Raw genomic sequence first — 12,652 nt, forward strand, 5'->3', positions numbered from 1 at the left:
CTAAAAGTTGACTTCTATATAAAAACTAAATGTAAATGAAAATAAATTTTTAAAACTGAATAAAGCGATTTTTTAAAGCTGATCAAGAAAAAAGATCTTTTATCCTGTGAAGCAGTCAAATAACCTTATCCTGTCTGGGGGAAGGCCTCTAGGAGCAGAATGGGAAGACCCTGGAGGGTGCTGAGCATGACTTCATCCAATATGATTACTCTGGCTTCTGGGCTGAGAAGAGACGGAAACATAGGCAAGGACGTGTTATGCAAGACAAGTAAAAGCCATAAATTACCAATGAGAATTTGGGAAATCCCCTGCCATTTACTTACACAGAAATAAAATTTCTCACTAGGTTGGCAAAGGTTCACCACACCACCAATCATCCATGTGGTGAAATGGTAACTTTTAAAAGATGCTAGTGAGAATATTGATTGGAAAACCCTTTCTGAACATTGACCTAGTAATCCCTCTCTGAAGGTTCGTCTTGTGAAATGACTGAAGGTATAAAAATCTGTGTGTAAAACAATGTTTGCAAGTTACTCATAAGAAAAAAAAGCAGATTCAACAATGTTCAATTATTAGCTAATGGTTAGGTGTGATAAAACTGCATTGTAGCCTTTTATGAAGTTAGTGAAGCTAAGGGTTGCATCGGAAGAACTTTTTATTTATTTATTTATTTAGTGAGAGAGACGAGAAACATCAACTCATAGTTGCATCATATTTATTCAATGATTTTTTTTTTTTTTTTTTTTACAGAGACAGAGAGAGTCCGAGAAAGGGACAGATAGGGACAGACAGACAGGAACAGAGAGAGATGAGAAGCATCAATCATTAGGTTTTCGTTGCAACACCTTAGTTGTTCATTGATTGCTTTCTCGTATGTGCCTTGACCGGGGGCTACAGCAGACCGAGTAACTCCTTGCTCGAGCCAGCGACCTTGAGTCCAAGCTGGTGAGCTTTGCTCAAACCAGATGAGCCTGCACTCAAACTGGCGACCTGGGGGTCTCGAACCTGGGTCCTCCACATCCCAGTCCAACGCTCTATCCACTGCACCACCACCTGGTCAGGATCACTGATTATTTCTTGTATGTGTCTTGACTGAAGGGCTCAAGCTAAGCCAATGACCCCTTGCTCAGGCCAGCAACCTTGGGCTCAAGTCAGTGACCTTGGAATCATGTCAATGATCCTGCACTCAAGCTGGATGAGTCCACACTCAAGCCAGTGACCTTGGGGTTTCAAATATAGAACCTCAGTGTCCCAGGCCAATGCCTATTCACTGTGTCACCACCACTCAGGCTATTTGAGGAATTTTTTAAAATATGGGAAGTTTTCATTGATACCATGTTTATCTAAAAGGCAATCAAAGATAGTTTAGTGTAGCCATCTCTGTGTAGTATTATTTTCCTCTTCTGAATTCCTGCATTATGAAAATTTTCCTCAGTGAGCATGTATCCTTTCACAATAATGAAAAACAAATGATTTTTAAATGGATTTGCAAGCACAAATCTAAAACGTACAGACAGGGACAGATGAGCTACCTAGACAAAGGTGGCCAGGAAAGGCTGTCCTGGGCATGGTTCCCAGAGCACAGAGGAAATCAAGGTGAAGAAACTCCCTGCTGACTTTGTAAGCAGCTGGGAAGGGCTTTCTCGGCAAGTCTTGGGGTGGAGACAAGGGACATGGCTTTCCACCATTAACAAAATAGACACTTAAGCTATCGCACTTTCAGTCCCCCTCAGACCAAACCTTCCTTCTCAGAGACCAAGCAATCTGTGTGAGAAGAGAGTCCAGGCTTCAGAAAGGAACAGGGCCATGAGTCAGGAGACACAATCCAGGCCCAGTTCTGAGCAAATCCCCAGCCTGTGATTTCTTTGTGATTCAGTTTCTTCATCAATAAAACCAGGATTATGACTACTAATCCTAGCATTAACTATAGTCATTTTACAAAGATGAAATGAAAAATAGTTAAACATGCTTTGCCACATTATCAAAATGCAGTAAAACCTTATTAAATACAAAATAATTTTTGAATCAATATAGATATACAGATATTATATCTATTGTAAGTATAGACATAATATATCCATATAAATATAATCGGTATATCCAATATAGATATAATATATCCATTTTGTTGAATAAGGTACACCTAATTAGAAAACCAATCTACTGTATACACTGAAGGTTATATTACTATTTATGTAAACATTACACTGATAAGAAAATAAGGAAGAGAAACAAGTGGATGTACTTACATTTCTTGTCCATGCTAAACGGTCTGTGTTATAACCCATCATGTTCAAAAGACAAGTCACAAATAAATTCCACTCTGAGTGATAGCTGGGTCCACCTGGAGCACTGTGGACACTGTACCACTTGACAAGCATCTGAACAGCTATTTCTTTTGGCAGGATAAACTTAACTGCTTGCAAACATGTTTGTACTGTTAAAAATAAAGATTCATTTTAGTATGTTTCTATGCATTTCTCTTCCCTTTTTAATATGCAAATTTTTAAACTATATACTACTCCTACATAGAGCTCAATTACTGTGAAAAGAGAACTATCATTAGAAAGCCAATAGGATGCCACATTACCTAACCCATCACTGGAAACCTAACTGAACTACTGAAGTCCACAGTGTTTGCAAGAGGTCTCAGGGCAGCTTTTCAGTCATCAATTTCAGGTCAGAAATAAGGCAGCCAAATAGCCCACTTAAGCTGGGACAGAAGTGATTGACATCCACTACCCCAGTAATTATTAATACCATTTCAGTGTCAAACATTCCTAATTTTGGCAATAAATTTAAGATCATTCTATCAAAGCACAATCCCTGCATGAACAAATTCATATGAAATATCGCTTTAATACTTCAGTACATTTCTAACAGTCAATGCATGCCTCCTTAACTAGCACAAGAGATGTCCTCCACAGTGAACATTGCTGTTAACCAGCTTTACAGCGGAATGACTGAACAGCAGTCAGCGTCTAAGGTGCTTTCCATGCTCTGTCTTAAACAGGCCCTTCAAGACCACGTTTCTCTTAAAGACTCAGTGTAGTGTGAGTGTCCGTTACAGTGCTGCACCATCACTCAGTGACCCCTCCAAGTGGCATGGGCTGCTGCTGTGAAGAGTCTGGGCCTGCTTTTAGTAGTATATGGCCTCAAACAGCAATGTGCATGCATCCTCCTAAAGTCTCTTCAGAGGATTCTTCTCCCTCCACACTGACACTGTTGCCGGGCCCATCCTCAGCTGCATATCCTTTTTCTCATCAATTTGCTGCATGTGTGTACATACAAAGGTTGAAATCAAATGAAATAAATGTTAAAAAACAAAATAACCACCTGACTTGTGGTGGCCCAATAGATAAAACATTGACCTGGAACGCTGAGGTCGCTGGTTTGAAACCCTGGGATTGCCTGGTCAAGGCACATATGGGAGTTGATGCTTCCTGCTCCTCCCCCTTCCTCTCTCTCTCTCTCTCTCTCTCTCTCCCTCTCTCTCTCTCTCTCTCCCTTCTCTCTCTCTCCCCCCTCTCTAAATTGAATTTTTTAAAAAAGATAAATAACATCTTTAAAGAGTAAGAAAAAAAATAACCAAATCGGTCATGGCTGAATCCAAAACAAATGTAAACAGGTACTGCCTGAGGGACTGAGGAGCACTTTTTTTTTATATTGATTTGAGAGAGAGAGAGGAAGGGACAGAGAGAGACAGGAACATTGATCTGCTCCTGTATGTACCCTGACCGAGGGTCAAACCGGAACCCTCTGTGCTTCAGTACAGAGCTCTAACCAATTGAGCGATCCAGCCAGAGCAACTAAGGAGCATTTTATAAAAAACGTAAAGACACATGCAGCCCCATGTTCATTGCAGCATTGTTCACAGTGGCCAGGACATGGAAACAACCAAAAAGCCCGTCAATAGACGACTGGATAAAGAAGATGTGGCACATATACACTATGGAATATTACTCAGCCATAAGAAATGATGACATCGGATCATTTACAGCAAAATGGTGGGATCTTGATAACATTATACGAAGTGAAATAAGTAAATCAGAAAAAAACAGGAACTGCATTATTCCATACGTAGGTGGGACATAAAAGTGAAACTAAGAGACATTGATAAGAATGTGGTGGTTACGGGGGGAGGGGGGAAAGGGAGAGGGAAAGGGGGAGGGGGAGGGGCACAAAGAAAACTAGATAGAAGGTGACAGAGGACAATCTGACTTTGGGTGATGGGTATGCAACATAATTGAAAGACAAGATAACCTGGACTTGTTGATCTTTGAATATATGTAACCTGATTTATTGATGTTGCCCCATTAAAAAAATAAAATTATAATTAAAAAAAAAAAAACGTATAAAGTTTGTGTGCATGAACTATGTAACTTCTATTTGGCTGCAGGAGAGCAGGATTTAATTTTGGGTTTGTTTTTTTTTTTACTTTATTTAATCTGCTATTGGTTTCTATATATTTTGTTTAGGTTTGTATTTCTAGGAATGTGGCTTTGTGATTACTGGCTAAATACCTTTCTAAAAAGCAAAGTTATCTCTACACCAACTTAGAATATCATTTATCACACCAATGAAAGGAATTTCCTACAATGGAAAAGCCATTCTGGCCTACTCACCATATTCCAGAAATCACACAATTTGTCAGGGCTTTGCTTTGGTGGTTAGATTTTGAAACTAAGAGATGTCATGCATTTTCTTCTATTACAGAGGCATTATTTAACTTATATTTGTGGGCCAATCCTTTCAATTCTAGTTTTATTATTCTATGTTCAGAAATATTCTCCACCTAGTATTTTCCAAACTGCATTTCAAAAATAACTCAGATTCCAATTTTATTAAAACACTTCTGATTATACCTTTACTATGATATTTTTATCCAATTAAGGCAATTATGTTCATGTCTCAATTGCTCTCACAATTGAGAGATTGAGGATTAAAACCATCAAATATGCCAAAAACTATTTTAGTTGCTTAGGCTTCCTTGTTTCTCATATTTTCTTCAAGGGGCATGTTCATATGTTGTCTTCTCAATGCATGGCACCTTTTTTTTTTTTAATATTTTATTTATTGATTTTTAGAGAGAGGGGAGAGAGAAAGAGAGAGAGAGAGAGAGAGAAAGGGGAGGAGCAGGAAGCATCAACTCCCATATGTGCCTTGACCAGGCAAGCCCAGGGTTTCGAACCGGCAACCTCAGTGTTCCAGGTCGACGCCTTATCCCACTGCGCCACCACAGGTCAGGCCATATAAAGTTCCGTTGTTTTTTTTATTTTTTATTTATTCATTTTAGAAAGGGGGGGGGGGAGAGAAGGGAGGAGGAGCAGGAAGCATCAACTCCCATATGTGCCTTGACCAGGCAAGCCCAGGGTTTCAAACCAGCAACCTCAGCATTTCCAGGTCAATGCTTTATCCACTGGCATGGCACCTTTGATATGAGAAGTCAGAGAGAAAAAACTAGCACATCCTTCAAGTTATGCCCAGCCTCCGTCACACAGAGGGCTCATCGCAGTGTGCTCCTGGCTCTTTACAGCTCCTTTACACAGTAAAACACACCATCCCGTGGCTTCAAAAACAGCCAAATAATTAAAACTCCACTTACTAACACAAATCAGCAATAACTCCAAATCTTATACATCAAACTAAAACAACAGAATTCAAGTGTGCTCCTCAATCATACCTAATTCAGACGTGGCAATTTCAGGAAGAGTGATCCTGACCATAGAGCCATTACTCAGCTCCTGGAAAAGAACGGAAAGAAACAAAAGCAAGTCAACATGTGTGTGTGCCTGAGTCTTCAAACGCTCAAAAACAGCTGATGCACTACAAGGTTTTTCCTGTCAAAGCAAAGTTCAATAAAATTAATGGCAATAAACATTTTTCAAACAGAAGTGAATACTTCTAAATTTCAGAAACTGTAAACATGTGTATTTGTAAAACATTTACAAAAAACCTGACCAGGAGGTGGCACAGTGGATAGGGCGTCAGACTGGGACACAGAGGACCCAGGTTTGAAACCCTAAGGTCGCTGGCTTGAGTGCGGGCTCATCTGGTTTGAGCAGGGCTCACCAGCGTGAGCCCAAGGTCGCTGGCTTGAGCAAGAAGTCACTCACTCTGCTATAAGTGACTGCTTTCTCATATGTGCCCGGTCAAGGAACATATGAGAAAGCAATCAACGAACAACTAAGAAGCCGCAATGAAGAATTGATGCTTCTCATCTCTCTCCCTTCCTGTCTGTCTGTCCCTCTTTCTGTCTCTCTTTTACTGTCACAAAAAAGTCTCGTTTCTAAGAAAGTGTCTAATTGTCATCATCATCAAGAAAAGGAGGCTTTTAAAGAAAAAACAAAAATCGTATCACTACAAAATTCAACTTATTGAACAAGCTGTTTTCAATACATTTTTAATAATATAAAAACTTTTAAGGCCCTGGCCAGAGGCTCAGTGGATAAAGTGTCGGCCCAGCGTATGGATATTCTGGGTTCAATTCCTCTTCAGGGCACACAGGAGAAGCAATCATCTACTTCTCTCCCACTTCTTCTCCCCTTTCTCTTCCTCTTCCCCTCCCATAGCCAGCAGCTTGACTGGTTCAAGCGTGGAACCAGGCACTGAGGATAGCAACTGGTCAGAGCACAACAGCCTCAGGTGCTAAAAATAGCTCTATACTCAAGCGTTGGCCCCAGATGAGGTTGTCAGGTGGATCCTGTTCAGGGCTCATGTGGGAGTCTGCCTCACTATCTCCCCTCCTCTCACCTAAAAAAATAAAGGGAAAAAAAAAAACAAAAACACTAGGAAGTGTGATTGCCCTGGCTAGGTACGTATTTCAATTGGATAGAGCATTGTCCCTCACGCCCAGATTGCCAGTTTGATCCCAGTTCAGGGCACATGCAAGAATCAACCAATGACTACATAAATAATTGGAAAAAGAAATCAATGTTTCTTTCTTTCTCTCTCTCTCTTCTCTCTCCCCCCCAAAAAATAAATCAGTAAAAAAGGGGTTAAAATAAAAGTTAAGTAGATTTACTTCAAAGTAAAACAGTGAAAAGAAACAACATTACAAAATATTTTAATCATAAAGAATACTTGCTTTCTATCTTCAATAATATTCTGCCTTCTAACAAACTTGACACAACAGCCATATCTCTTAGCCACTTAATCTACCTAATTAAATATAAATATACTTACTAGAGTCACTCTGTTACAGACAGGGTCTCTTATAGAATGAATGTAAGTTCCAAGCTGTTGGAAAATGCAATCCTCATTATAAAGAGAATCATGGAGTTTTGAAGAATCCCTTAGTTCTGGAACTGGTGACAACATAACAACCTATAAAAAGTCATAAAGAAAGCACATATGAAGTATTCTTTGAGACATGAAGGAGAAAGAAACTTCATTCCTTTTGCATGTAGTCTAACACCTGTCCCTAATAACTTACAATCATTCTGCTAGGCACAATGACAAGAAATATGGCTAGACTGAGTGTGCCAGGAAGGCGGGGCCCCGGAAGAGAAGGCAGCAGACTGTGGCAGTCACACAGGACTAGAGACAGCTGCAATGCGAGCACGGTCAAGCTGACACGGCAGGAGAAACCACGATGTCAGAGGAAGGACGAGCAAAGAGAAAGCAAGACCTGAGAGAGTTACTCAGTGATGCTTCCCTCACAGGCAAAATATTCTGAAAATAGAGAACATCATTTTTTCCCTCAACTGTAGATGTGCAAACAAAACTTTTAAATGATCTTAGTTCAAGCCAGTCAGAGAAAGATAAGTACCATATGGTTTCACTCATATGTGGAATCTAATGAACCAAAATGAACTAACAAGCAAAACAGAGACAGCATACAGGAAGAGCAGGCTGACATGGGGGGGGGGGGGGGGGACACACACAAAGGGATTGAGCACAAAAGGATCAAAACAAGAAAAAGAACTCATGGATACAAACAACGTGGTGATTGCTTGGGGGGTTGTGGGGGAAGATAAATGGTGACGGATGAAAACTTGACTGGGGTGGAGGGTGAACACATAATACAGTGTACAGAGATGTGTTGTGGATTTGAGCACCTGAAACCCATATAATTATGTTAACTAGGGTCACCCCAATACATTCAATTAAAAGGGGGCAGAATGCTCTTAGTTACTAATTATGTGAAGATGCTTCCTTTTTTTTTTTTTTTTTTTGACAGAGACAGAGAGAGAATCAGAAAGAGGAACAGAGAGGGACAGACAGACAGGAAGGGAGAGAGATGAGAAGCATCAATTCTTCATTGTAGCACCTTCGTTGTCCAATGATTGCTTTCTCTTATGTGTCTTGACCCGGGGGGCAGGGGGGGGAGCTACAGCAGAGCGATTAACCCCTTCCTCAAGCCAGCAATCTTGGGCTTCAAGTCAGTGACCTTTGGGCTCAAGACAGCAACCATGGGGTCATGTCTATGATCCCACACTCAAGTCAACAACCCCGCACTCAAGCTGGTGAGCCCACACCCAAGCCGAATGAGCCGCGCTCAAACTAACAACCTCGGGATTTCAAACCTGGGTCCTCCATGTCCCAGTCCTACATTTTACCCACTGTGCCACTGCCTGGTCAGGAGATGCTTCCTATTTTATTCTAGTCCTGACCACCACCCTTCTTGTATTACTATAATTCAATTTACAGGAAATTTCTAAGTGACTATCTTGTCAACAATAAGAGCCAATCCAGAATAAGATGTATTTATGATATTCCAGTTTCTACCCCAACAGTTGCCCCAAAACTGAGCTCCACTGGTCCTACATCCATGTCTAGCTGCAATCCCCCAGAGAAGTGGAAAAGCCAGCAGCCAGTGTGTTAAATTAGGCTGTGATCTGATGGCTACCATAAAGACACACTAACCATTTCTAGCTTTAGGGAGTTCCAAGAATGCTGGGAACCATTTTATGTTATAATAGAAATTCTCCCAACTCACATGAAACTCTGATATTTCTACAGCTCCCCTTCCAAGGGTTCTGCAAGTGTCTGGCTTAAAAGGAAACAGCTCGCCTGCCTGTGGTGGCGCAGTGGATAGAGCACTGACCTGGAATGCTGAGGTTGTCGATTTGAAAACCAGGGCTTACCCGGTTCAGGCACATACAAGAAGCAACTACTACAAATTGATGCTTCTCATTCCTCTCCCCCTTTCTCTCTCAAATCAAACAAAAATCATATATATATATACATAGAAGGAAACAGCTCAACACTGCACATGTTTAAAAATTAATATCTACGGACTAGACTTATCCAACAGTGTCAGCACCAACCTTCACTTTGAACTGCCCTAAACCTCTGCACTCAGATGTCTCAAATGCAGATTGCTTTTCTCCAGACTTCTTCCTTGGTGCACTTGGGGACCCACCCAGCTTGCTCAAAGAACACAGCCTCGCTCCGCAATACCTCCCCCAGGACAGCACAAATCCAACCAGCTGATAAATGCTCTCTTTCCACCTCTCCAGGCCTCACACATCACTCCCCTCCTTTCCAATGGACTGCCCTAGCTCAGGCTCTCTTTGCACCTCTTAAATGAACACAGACACCACCTCTTGGGATCTAACTGGTCTATCGTCAACCCCAAGATAAACTTACCTAAAATATAGATTCTAACACTCAAAAACCTGTAACCTGTACTGCTCTGGTGATTACATTCAGAATAAAAACCATCTTTGCAGCCCTCTTCTAAGAGCATGTCAGTAAGAGAGAAAATCCAGCTCAACCACTTACTAGTTACAGGACTCTAGGCAAGGAACTTCCTTGTACGTATCTCTAGGTACCTATTTGTAAAGCAGGGATCAGAATCTCTCCAATAAAACTGTTTTAAGGGATTAAACGAATAATACATCCATAACACTTAGAACAGTGCCTGGCATACAGAAAACACAAACAGGTATCCTGACATTCCCAACATGCCTGTCCTGCTCAGCAGACCTCTTGTACATTCGTAAGCGTCCATCCGTTCATTCCGCACCATGTTGAGTCTTAGCTTCTGCACCAGGAGATGGAGATGTGAACATGCTCACGTGTCTGCCCTCTCCTGCCTCCACGCCTGTCTCCTATGAGTCCTCTTAATGCCCCTTCCGACCTACAGGCATCCCACTTAGCCTCACAGTCCGACCCAGTCAGACAGGCCTCTCCACGATGAACTTTGGTTCTGCAGCATCGACCCAACAGGATGTATCTTCCCATCAGTATCTCTCCCACGGGACATTTTGTTCATCATCCTTAAGTCATAATTGTCTACCTTAAATATAATTTCTTATGCAGACACTACAACTGCTCCATCCAAGTGAAAACTGGTGGGATCCCCAGCTGGCAAAGAACGTCTCGGTCTCGTCCTGATTTCCTTCCAAAACACTTCACACAGCACATGGGAGGGCAGTGCACATTTACACAACCATGTGTGCCTAAAACATTCATATTCTACAAGTATTTGCTACATTTCCAATTCTCAGAAAAAAAATAAACGTGGAAAGGACTAACTTCTTTAAACATTATTCATTTTCAACAACACCTAATTTCTTCCTCACCTCATCCAAGGACCCAAGTAGTTTGCTCAGAGGCATGGGAGTGCTAATGCTGTCAAGCGGCGTGCTCGGCCGAGGCATCACACTGGACATTGTCAGGGAAGGGGCTGGCAGTCCAGGAATAAAAACCTTTCCCACCTTCAAGCAATAAAAAATGAGGAAAAATAAAAATATTGGCTTCAATGTACCATACTCTGAAATAAAATGCTATGTATGGCATGTAAGCATATATTACTTTTGACATTTCAAATTTTATGCTCACCAAACACAACTAAAAAACAAAGAGAATTAAAATATTAGTGATGTATCAGATTCCACCATCCAACTACAAATATCTCAGTATAATTTCTCTTGATCTGACTCCTCTTCATTACTGAATTTTCCCCCCCTCAGGAAAACAAGGGAATGTTCCAAATCCTATGCATTTTTTACCTTATTGGTAGTAAAGATAGCCAGGACACTAATCTGTCAAGAGACTATAAGTAGCAAACTTGTTAACTAAATCTCCAGAAAGAGATTTGCAAAGGGCTAAAAACATGAGGCAGAGTGATGCTCAAGAAATTAAATCCAGCCAGGAAAGAACCCCCCGGAGATAATACGACACTGGCAGCACCCTACTTCTTACCCTAGGTCAAGCGTATATGAATGTTCACTTCATTATTCTTCAAACTGAATATATGTGTTTAAATTTTACCACCTAAATTTGTAAAATTTACATTACTCATATGTAAATTTCACAAATGATAAAAGATCCAACATACATATTACACATTTAGTATAATGAAACTTTACAAAAACTTTTAGACTTAATAAAGCTATCCATAGATCAATTTCAAAACTACACTTCTATAAAATTTCAGCTAAACTTTTTTCTAAAAATAATCTACCTATCCACATTAATGATTGCCGAGCTATGCCAGGTTCCCAGTGTCAATCCATCTAATGGCAGTTGAGTCCCAGACCTCCGACTTAGGACCAACCTAAACTGGAGACTTCAGTTTCAACTCTTAGAAAAATCTTCTGCCAAATTCTACAGAGGTAACAAACATTAAAAAGCAAACTAAAGAAACATCAGAAAATCATATCTAAGGAAACAGTCCTATAGAAGCACAAGAAAGCAACTTCCTACTCACCCGAACCACCCCTGTGTACAGCACCAGGTTACCACTGCTTTCCAGGACCAACATTGTGTTTATCTTCTAAAAAAAAGACACAAATTTCACTTTACAATCTGTGCAAATTACAAAGCATAATGATTTTCAACTTCTCAAGGAAAGTACCTATATTTACCTCTACTGGCGCTGCATCCTTTGCCTGTATGTTGGTGATAGACCCAAAGATGAGCTGGGTCTTATCATTACTCTCTTGAAACTTTACACAGCTAAAGAGTAAAATAAAAATATTTTTTAAAAAGTATTAGCACATGCAACAATCTGCACTGATCTCAAGGTTACTACTATGCTGACTGGCAAAAAGCCCACCTTAAAAGCTTATATACGTATGATTCCATTTATACAACATATTCAAACTATAAAATTATAGCGCTGGAGACCAGATAAGTGGTTGTCATGGGTGAGAAATGGGGACAGGTATATGTGGTGCCTGTCAGTGGTTCTCAGTCACCCGTCCGCAGGGTCCGTGAAGGCGCTAAGAACCCTGACGAGAACCAGTCCGCAGACTGAACCAGCAGATGAAAACCACTGGTGTATGTGACTGCAAAGGAAAAGCACAAGGGAGGTCTGTGAGATGATAAAGAAGTTCTGTCCCTAGCCTGACTAGGTGGTGGCGCAGTGGATAGAGTGTTGAACAAGGATGCAAAGGACCCAGGTTCGAGACCCCGAAGTCGCCAGCTTGAGCGTGAGCTCATCTGGCTTGGGCAAAAGCTCACCAGCTTGAGCCCAAGGTCGCTGGCTCCAGCAAGGGGTTGCTCAGTCTGCTGAAGGCCCGCGGTCAAGGCACATATGAGAAAGCAATCAATAAACAACTAAGGTGTTGCAATGAAAAACTAATGATTGATGCTTCTCATCTCTCTCAGTTCCTGTCTGTCTGTCCCTGTCTATCCCTCTCTCTGACTCTCTCTCTGTCCCTGTAAAAAAAAAAAAAAAAAAAAGTTCTGTCCCTTG

General features: G+C 41.0%; 1 protein-coding gene across 2 annotated transcripts in view; it reads right to left on the minus strand.

The window, feature by feature from the left end:
• Positions 1-12,652, minus strand: part of ANAPC1 (anaphase promoting complex subunit 1) — a 103,013-nt gene that overhangs the window by 66,829 nt on the left and 23,532 nt on the right. For both annotated transcript variants that reach the window (XM_066267710.1, XM_066267709.1), the window contains exons 12-17: positions 11,820-11,910; positions 11,663-11,728; positions 10,533-10,667; positions 7,186-7,326; positions 5,684-5,744; positions 2,250-2,437 (exon numbers count right to left, since the gene is read on the minus strand). In XM_066267710.1, coding sequence (XP_066123807.1) covers positions 2,250-2,437; positions 5,684-5,744; positions 7,186-7,326; positions 10,533-10,667; positions 11,663-11,728; positions 11,820-11,910 — 682 coding nt within the window. The remainder of the gene's footprint in view (positions 1-2,249; positions 2,438-5,683; positions 5,745-7,185; positions 7,327-10,532; positions 10,668-11,662; positions 11,729-11,819; positions 11,911-12,652) is intronic.

This window comes from Saccopteryx bilineata, chromosome 3 (assembly GCF_036850765.1).
Source record: "Saccopteryx bilineata isolate mSacBil1 chromosome 3, mSacBil1_pri_phased_curated, whole genome shotgun sequence".
In the NCBI taxonomy this organism is placed as follows: domain Eukaryota; kingdom Metazoa; phylum Chordata; class Mammalia; order Chiroptera; family Emballonuridae; genus Saccopteryx; species Saccopteryx bilineata.